The 10,190-nt window shown below is 41.1% G+C and overlaps 1 protein-coding gene across 1 annotated transcript; it reads right to left on the bottom strand.

The window, feature by feature from the left end:
* Positions 1 to 6,182: 6,182 nt before the first annotated feature.
* On the bottom strand, positions 6,183 to 6,896 carry sox14 (SRY-box transcription factor 14; the record flags this gene model as incomplete). The annotated part of the gene is made up of 1 exon (XM_083970286.1): positions 6,183 to 6,896. One exon carries the CDS (start codon positions 6,894 to 6,896, stop codon positions 6,183 to 6,185), a length of 714 nt encoding a protein of 237 aa, XP_083826412.1.
* Between the last annotated feature and the right edge of the window lie 3,294 nt (positions 6,897 to 10,190).

The raw sequence follows: 10,190 nt of genomic DNA on the forward strand, positions 1-10,190 counted from the left end.
TAAAAAGAGACCAGGATCGGCTTTGAAAGCCCAACCTGAATGAAATGTGTACAAGCGTAGAATATGCAAATCCTTTAATGTCATTAGCTGCTCCAAAAAATATTCACAGGAACAGAGGTCATGACCTTACTGTACCCAGTGATATCTCCATCCCTGCATAATGGGCCAAATAGAAAACCAGTATGGCGTCACAGTGTATTTAAGGCAGCGTTTACTGTAATCAACTGATACGTTCACAAATGGAGAAATTCACTCAAGTTTGTTTTGTGGTAAATCTGATTATACTCATCCTGCTGTTCACCAGACCCTCATGTTTTATCTCCATTTAGCAGGAACTGTCCTTTAGTGTTGCGCATGGATCAGTATGTTTTTCCAAGATTTGTTGAAGAGATTGTTTCGTTAAAGAAGCGACCAATGATTAAAGAAAGGTTCACGAGCAGATGGGCTCACACAGCACAGAAGGCTCAAGAAACTTCTTAGTGATCACAGAGCCACCAGGAGAACTCTCCACACCTCAAGCTACGACACTGACACATCACACATCACACCCAGCGCTCATCACCACAAACATTTGAAAAATATCCTAGAAATAACTTTTAAAACGAAAACAGGTCAATGCAAAGAATTTTTAGAGAAATTATGTTTTATTCATGAAATGATGTTGACGGTTGCTGGTCATTTGAAAGTTTTGTTTCACTTTTTGAAATATGGATCAACCCTAAACTTGTCTGTTGTTAGCCTCATCCACACTGTGTTACAGCGTATCTTCATTGGCATCCCCAGACAACTTTTCATCAGCCTTCATGTTAATATGAAACAAGTTTGAGTGAATATATGCAGGTCTGCGAAAAGACGACGGTGTTAGAAGCACAGTGGTTTTATGACTCCTCATGCTGAGCGTTTTGTGATGTACTGTTTTTTTCATAATTAATGACAAACAAATGCATGAGTCAAGAAGTGCCTGGAATATTCATGAGCAAAGACAGCAACAAGGAAAACAAAACACACACACACACACGTATACTATATTAGACATATAGGTATAAGGTTTATGCACAAGATCCATGAGTAACGAAGACACAGCACGATCAGTTAAAAGCACACACTGTATGAAATGAAGCACATACACAAACACACACATGTGACGTCTCACACACCCACACGTACAGTACTGTAAATCATGACACACATTTTATGTATGAAAAGCATCTGAGGAAGCTGCACATGCATAGTGAATAAATATGCATGAGAAAATCAAGAGACTGATAAGTGGCCTCTGAGTGTGTGGACACTTGTGGACGAGTGTGTGTGAGGTATATGGATAAATGTACAACAGCGGCCTAATGAGAGAGCCGGACACACGTGAATATATCCTGAATAGTGAGACATTTAGTGGTTCAGTGGTTTCTAGTCCAGGGGTCAGGGCCCCTCCAGAGGGTCACCACATAGATCACTGGAATCAGCTGATAAGATAAGGAAGAAGAAAATGAATTGTCACTGCTTCACAAAATGATCCCACTGTATTTCTGACTTGTAGCTTATCTCAGCAGATCATTAAACGTCTCAGTGGCTCTTAAAAGTTTCCATATGAAGCAGCCTGAGAAGTTTAAGAAACCCCCATTTGCAGTGAGTGATGGGGGGGGGGGGGGGGGGGTCACTGTGGACACTGCGTCAGTTTCAGAGGTCACACAATAAAAGGTTTGGAATCACTGGTTTAAGATGTTTCTGCTTGGTTTCCCACATGAGCTGTATACCACAAACTTTGGCGTAAGATGTCATCAGTACTGGATTCAATGAGATACAGTAAATATTTCCACCAGAAAAAAATAAAATTAAAAAATTAGAACGGCCAGTCCTACGAACATGATGAAAAATCAACACAATAAAAACCAAACATTTGTTTATCTGTTTAAGGGCAAGAGCTGCAAAACACCTGGGAATGGAAATATTTTAATAATATTTAAATAAATTGTAAAAACAAAAAAACAATTTAAATAAAAATAAAAATAATATATATTTGTTCAAAATGTAAGTTTAAAATATAAAGAAAAAATATTGCAATATTAAATAAATGTGTAAGGCTTGTAATAAACTAATGCATTTTTACATCTTATCAGCATTAATAGGCCTATAAACCATTAATACACCACTATAATAATATAATAAGGTGTATAATGATGCAAATAGGGAGAATATCAGCCTCAGCATCCTGAAGGCCTGAGGAGCTGAAGGGAAGCTGCCACATGCAAAAACAAACTGGATATTAGCAGTAAACGAAGAGTGAGGACTGAGGCTGAGACAGTGTCCAGAGTGTGGGACAAGAAGAGCAGAGTGGAGTCCCACTGTCCGGGGCAGGAAGCAACCTGCTGGAGGCGGCTCCAAGTCAAGCATGGAATATTATCCTGCCATGTTTTCCATATCTGTATCCGATGAACTCCAGAGAATTGACCACGTTGTGTGTGTGTGTGTGTGTGTGTGTGTGTGTGTGTGTGTGTGTGTGTGTGTGTGTGTGTGTGTGTGTGTGTGTGTGTGTGTCCGATAGCCTAAATAAAAAATAACAAAAAGACATGCACTGTCTTTATATCAGTCGGGGGGAATAAAGTCTTGGTGTAAATCACTTTTCCGTCTGGCACAGCACATTAAACAACCGTGGCATGATTCCTTTTCTCTCTGCTCATCCGTTCCCTTTTTTCTTTATCAGCTCGTTCACGATTTCATTTCTTTCAAATGAGAATTCAGGGACCCCCAAATTCAAGCCCCCGCGTCTTCAAACAACACAACTGTACGGTTTTACTTTTTCTCCCGTCAAAATGGTATCCCAGATTCAATTTTAGATAGACCGGGATTTAGCCAGTGATGATTTCTTTTTCTTTCTTTCTTTCTCTCTTTTTTTTTGGTCTTTCGGAGACAATATTTAATATACTGAAATGAGATCAGTTTTTCTCAATTTCTCTTTGCGTTGAATCAAATCTCGCGTTGACACACGCAAAAATGAAGCATGTCTGATAAGCGAGCCTGTACATTTCATATAATAGTTCCCCTTTTCCTCTCATCATCAGAGGAAACAAACAAGTCATCATCATTATTATCAGTGGATTTTTTTTCTACTTCTCCTCCAGGGTACCTTTTTTTTTTTTTTTACTCCTTTTGATTTAGGAAATTAGTGCGCTAAATACAAAACCTCATTCTCAACAGCCACTTATCAAACTCCATTTGCTGCAGATGATTTCAGGGTAATATTAAAAGACAATAATGTAAATGACCCATGGCTTTTAATTAAAAATGTCTTGTCCCCTCCTCCCTCCCTCCAATATTTTTTTGTTTCATCTGTCTTACTTTTTCTTTCTTTTTTTTGGACTTAAAGTGTTGAGGAGAGGAAAAGTGAAAGCGGCTGCTTTGCTCGGTGTCCCCCTCCTCGTTGACTTTTATCACTAAATGAAGCATATAAATGACCTGAAAGCGCCTGGCTGTCGCGTCAAATTAAATAAAATAAAGAACAATTATCCTCTCCTTTTTCTCTGATCTCGCGCTATAAAGGAGTCCTGGAGAGATAAGGCAGATTGAATTCTCTCTGTTGTGCTCCAATAAAAACGTCAAGGGAGGAGGGGGGAGAGAGTTAAAGAGAGATTTAAAACCGACCCCCCTTTATAATTTCAAATCATAATTTCCCTCCCATTATACCTCTCACATGCCGTTATTTATTTCAGGGCGTTGTAACTCCACTCAATTCCCGTGACTAAGTTGGATAATTACAGCTGGTGAGTGGATCGTATGCAACCAAAGTTACAGCAGCTTTAAGGAAATGAAGAAAACAATAAAAGCAGTGATTTAAAACAAACAGCTCCTGCTTATATATATATTAAAAAAAAAACATAAAGGTTATTCGCCTCATTTTCATCGTGGAGAAGAAAAAAAAGAACAATTTCTGCAGCTGCTCCTGAAAGTAATTATAATTGTCTAATTTCAAAGTTGAATTAGGATGCTTTAGGGGTTTGATGTAAAACTTCACATTCGGTTCAATGAAGTATCACCCTAATTTACAGCTCCAGATAAGGACTAAGTCTGTCATAAAAATCTGCCCGTCTTCCTCCTCCTCCTCCTCCTCCCTCTGCCTCCCCCCCGCCTCCCTCCCCAGGATTGAATTGCACCTTGGGCAATAGTGCAGAATCGTGAATCTTAACTTCTCTCAGCATATGTTCCTGGCAGATAAGTAAACAATTTGGATGTGGAATGAAATTTTTAATTAATACCACAGTCGTCTAATGTGGGGCTGTACAGCGCGGTCTGCAAATCCTGCTCTCCATTACCAGAGTGGAGGAGAGGAGCTGATCTGAATCCACATTCAAATCTTTAAATGCGCCTGTATAATTCCTGCTGCTTCGGGTTGTAAGCTGTATTGTCTTAATGAGAGCCAGACCTATCATTCACAAGTTTTGTGCAGGTTTAAACACGCGTGTAAGGCTTGGCGATAAAAGGCTTCCGCGGGGTTTTGGCTGCAGCACCTTTCTTTTTCTCGTTTTCTTTTTCTTTTCTTTTTTTTTTTTTCAAAAGTATCAACACACACGCATGGGTGTTTAAAGCGCACAGCAGAGGTGGGCTGCTCCACACAGCAGCCAGCAAGGTGCACGGGGAGAAAAAAAAGAAAAAGAAAAAGAAGAAAATAAATCACATCACATTGAGTTTGTTCCCTTTGTTAAACCTATAATTAAGCAGAAGTCTCTCTCCTTGAAGTGATTAAGCAGTCAGACGGGTCGGACGGGCGGAATCCCTCCGGGGAGGCCTCTCCTGAACTGTCAAACATCAAAAAGATCCCAACCGGTTCAGCCCGGTGTCATGAAAACACCTTGAGTGTAGAGCGCCGCGAAACATGCCTGGAACCTGCTTCAAATAATACAAAAACAAGCAGCAGCCAAATACACGGGCAATTAAGGCTGTGTAGGAAATGATGAGAGAGCAGCACTTTGACAGCTTCAGCCGACACACGGACAAGACGCAGAGGATCGATTCTCCTCTTATTGTTCTACTGCGAGGCCAGTTTGTTACCGTTCACTCTGTCAACAGTATTGATCAGCTTGGGGTCAAGTTGGGTCTAAGCACTTGAAATATAAAAAGATTATTTTTTTTTTAAAAGAAAGAAAAAAGAAAAAAAAACTCAGAAAAAAACTCATTCGCTTTTGGTGAATTATTTTTTCCGTCTTAAGCTTTTAATCCTATTTTTTTTAAATAATTTCTGAACTATTTGATTTAGGCCTTTATTGTGGCAGCTTGAACGTCCTGCTGCTGCCCCATTATCTGTCATCTCGAGCACCCAGTAACCTACAAATACAGGAAATTGATATCGTTTGAAGACAGATTGTCTTTATTCGAAATGTCTTTGCTCAGCAATTGAACAAAGAGCAGGAGGTATCAACCTTCTAGATACATTATCCTTTCCATAACATGACAGGTTTTAAATTACCATCTTAGATAGAAAATACACATATAACTCATTGAATTCAAATAGAAGTTATCCTCAAAAACAAAAACAAAATCATAAAAAATGACGCGTGTGACTATATTAGCACTGAACCACAGGAAAAAACGCAAAATGAAACATTTGGATGTAAATGATTTTTTTTTCTTTTGTCATCTTAAATAGACCGTCTAGTTTTATGTGCCAGTTTTTGATAAATATAAACAATATAACCCGTATATAATCCAGCCTATAGGTCCTGATTTTGACCCTATCCAGAACATCATAAAATTACGAGTGCCAAAATGTAGACTACTTAGGCCTATACAGGAAATAAGAATGCTAATTGTGCAAGCCAAATTTTTCAAAATAAAAGAGTAGCCTATCAATAATCAACACAAATCAGCGTATCAGCATTGAAATGTACACAATAAATAAAGTTAAAGGCCTCCTTTTCTGGTTGCCATAGACGTTATAACATTTACATTTCTTACAGTTCACAGGGCAACATCCTTTACACCAAATCCCAGCTTCTCTGCTCAGGTCAGGAACTTGTTCGATTTCTGGAAAAGTTTGTTTGTTTGTTTTTCTTTTGTCTTTTTTTTTTTGCCATAACAAGTCCAAGGCAGTTAATATTGTTCATGTCTTTTTAACGGGGCGCGCTGTCCATAATATATTTACATGCATTTCAGTATTCAAGTGAATTAAAAAGAGGAAAGAGTCTTGAGGGTTACATGGCAGCGGCATGTGCGGATGAGTATGGGTCTATCCCAGTCTTGGTCATACCTGGAAAAAGTATGTAGGCCACCGGGGGCTGTAAACTTGAGGTTGACCAGGCTGTGCAGTTACACGGGACGACATAGCCCGGGTTCGTGGGCGACGGGTGGGTGTGGGTGTGCTGACTGGGGCACCCAAGGGTGCCGAACGCGCCGTTCTGGTATCCCAACGAGGACGCGTACGGCAAAGTGCTGGTGCTCAACGTGTGGGGCATCTCCGTCATCTTCTGGATGGCGCTGGAGCTGAACTGACTCGGGTCGAGGAAGGAGTAGGGAGCGGACGTCGGCGGCAGAAACGCTCTGGCTTTATCCGAGCCCAGCAGAGAGTCCGCGGCGGACATGGGAAGTCCCTTCAAGTGGTCGGTGTCCCCGAGGTAAGGCAACGGGAAAACGTACCTGTCCTTCTTGAGCAGGTTTTTGGGTTTGCGCCGGGGTCTGTACTTGTAGTCGGGGTGCTCCTTCATGTGCTGAGCCCGCAGCCTCTTGGCCTCGTCTATGTAAGGTCTCTTCTCGGACTCTGACAGCAGCTTCCACTCGGCGCCCAGTCTTTTGCTGATCTCCGAGTTGTGCATTTTGGGATTCTCCTGTGCCATTTTCCTCCTCTGGCCCCGGGACCAAACCATGAACGCGTTCATGGGTCTCTTGATATGATCGGCGGGCTTTGACATCTTTAGAAAGGCTACTTTTATCCCCAATGATAATGACGAGGAAAAGTTCTTATCGGAAGGAAGGAAGGGAAACTATTCACCTGTCTAGATGCCAGATACCAGTCATGCCCCGTCTGGGATGTTCAGAGTCTGGAAAATAGCAAAAAGAAAAGAAAAGAAAAGAAAAATCCAGCGGCCGCTTCACTTTTCCCGAGTTAAAACACTGCTGCGCCTTCGTTTAAGTCCAGTTACAACTCTCTTTCAGACCTGCGATGGCCAACACGGGAAAAAAATACATGCAAGATGCACACACGTAACAAAATCCACAAAGGTGAAAGCAATGTTCCGCAGTCAGTTTGCAGGAGTCGTAAAAGTGTTGAGTGTTATTTTTTCTGTCACACTCTCTCTCTCTCTCTCTCTCTCTGAGGTTTGTCGTCAAGCACCTGGCTTGGAAATGAGCGGAAGAGCGTGAATACGAGCCAAAAGCGGTGAAGTTCAAAGGCTGGGCTGGTTTGGTTTCTGCACGCAATCTGACATAATCTGCAGGGCGTTCACTCACCAACCTGAGCGCCCAATCAGCACGGAGACCGGCTATTATAATACCTTCAGGAAAAATATATGTACATTACAACATAAACAAAGAGCGGCTGGTAGTAGGAGAAGAAAAAAAAATAAGGAAGGAAGAAGGGGCGCGCTCGAGCATTTGTGTGTCTATGTGTGTATGTGTGTGTCTATGTGTGTGTGTGTGTGTGTGTGTGTGTGTGTGTGTTTGCGTGTTGGGGGGGGGGGGGGGGTAATACTCAGGATCCCTCCTCGATCCCATTTAATGTAATGAATCGCAACAAACATGGACCTTCAACCTTTTCTCCAGTTAAAACCTGACTTCAATCCAGACGTGACTCCACCGTGCAGCCGATTCACTTACAGCTTCACTCTGAATACACTGTCGCCCCTAACACACCGACTTACACTGGAAGTTATTTGTGTGGATTCACTGAGGTACTTTATTTCTGATAAGTGTAGTAGTAGTACTACTACTATTAATAATAATCATAATAATGATGATAATAATAAGGATTTAATAATAATAACAAATAGGTTTGTAAAACTTGACAGAAAAGAACTGTTTTTTATATTATTATTGTGGTGTCATTAATATAAATATATGGCAGCCCCTCTGCACCTTCGGTGTTCTGCTCAAAGGCACTTCAGCCGGACTGTAACCCCCGTGGTGTCGCTGCTGTACGGGGTGGGGTTCAGCAGCATCACGACATGTCACATTTAGCTCCAGTGGTTAATTCCCAGTGATGAAGCCTGACGTTTTACTCCACACTGACACTTAGAAAAACTCACCGTATCTTTGTAGTAAACAACAAAAGGCCGCCAAACAAACACGCGCGACCACGTAGGAAGGACACGCGCGCACAGTTGAGGCCCGTGTGGTTTGGATCGAGACCCTATATGGAGAAATCAGCCCTGTTTTGACAGAATTACAAACAGCAAGGAAATATTACATCAACTGTAAATGTTAAGAAAAGCGTCATAGTGAGACTATAATTGTTGCATTAGCTCACATCAATCTGACAGTGTGGTTTTAAGGAGGCACGGAGTGATCGTTTTAAAATGCTAATTTCACCGAAGACCATTGCTTAATAGCCCTCGGGCTAATGTGCGTGATATATGATTCCTTCAGCTGTGATTATTAAACCAAACGCAGACAGATGATTTGTTTTGTTTTTTTCCACCGTCAAAACGCTGTGATTGGAGATACGACCCTGAGAGTCGTGTCGAGTTAGTTACACTGCTCAGTAGATTTATTTAAGGTAGTCTTTGGCCTATATAGCTGTACCTAAAGACATGGATGTCGCGGATCACATCCAATTATCATCTGATCTTTCTGTGTGTGTGTGTGTGTGTGTGTGTGTGTGTGTGTGTGTGTGTGTGTGTGTGTGTGTGTGTGTGTGTGTGTGTGTGTGTGTGTGTGTGTGTGTGTGTGTGTGTGTGTGTGTGTGTGTGTCACAAAGAGGTCACACAGGGAACTTCAAACATGCTGTTTCTTCAGCATGTCATCACAGATTTAGGCAACGACGTTTAATATGATATCAGGAGGAATAAGTAAATGAATAATTCAAATATTTTAAGTACTGCTCGGGTTTAAATAACATTTAATTGATGCATTATTTATGGATAATGCATGGATGTATTTATATTTTCAGTACTAACATTAGGGCACAGGTGAAAAACGGGATCTAATACAGAGCAGGCTCATATTATTTTGGAGCTAAAATAGGACAAAATGGAGTTTATTTTTCCGCATGTGGTATTTCTCATATTTCAACACATCTGCGTCTCTTTCTCACACTCTCTCTCCGCTCCCTGCCTCCTCACACACGCATGCGTCAACCGGCTGCTTGTAACAAGAAGATTTCCATCATTTTTTTTCTTTGCAAACCCTGAAATCGTCGTTAAAAAAAAATCCCTTTTCGGGAGAAAAATCCTCCTCACCCCGACCCAGAGAACAATGTAGCCCACAGCTGAGGACGCCCCCGACTCTTTTTTCCCCTACAAGCGCCGATCGGATGTCTGCAAAGAGAGAAAAAAAAGCTCCTCAAATCCTCCCAATCGGCAGGCTGTGATGTTCATCTGCAACCATGAGGTAGTATGCTGCATGTTTGCACTGTATATTCCAGCTTTTTTTGAACTAATAAATTGTGTTATGCTATCTTTCACAGAGCAGCGTATATGCAATTTGACATGTAGCGTTTAGGCTGCTATATACCCACAGCAGCTTAGGCTTCATTTTGAGATCAATGAATGAGATAGCAGGAAATTATTTTAGGGGCTGAGCCTCCTACTCACGAGGGAGAAGTCAGCTATGTTTCTTATTCAAAAACTGATTGTCTAATAAATGCACGCCTGAAAGTTCCCTCGACAATTCAACGGGATAATGAGAAATGCAATAGGTTTTGATTTGTCAAGGAGTGAGATGATTATTATTTCCATGGGCAGTTTCTCTTCAGTTTTTTTTAAATATATGATATGACAGTTTGCATATTGTCTGAGATGAAACCGTCAGAATGCAGTAAATGGCCTAAATAAAATAGTTTGACACCTGGAATTGCGTCACCACGTAAAAACTTCACTCCACCTCCAAACTTCGGGCATTTGCAAATAACAACACAAGCAAAAAATAAAATATATAATCAACATTTGAAAAAGTGAAAAATAATCTGTCTAAATCTGTACAGCCTGTATTTGATTTATTGGGCTCAGAAAAGTCTGTCAAAGTAAAAGCAGCGGCTCAATCACAGCCGT

This window comes from Trachurus trachurus (assembly GCF_905171665.1).
Source record: "Trachurus trachurus genome assembly, chromosome: 4".
Taxonomy (NCBI): Eukaryota; Metazoa; Chordata; class Actinopteri; order Carangiformes; family Carangidae; genus Trachurus; species Trachurus trachurus.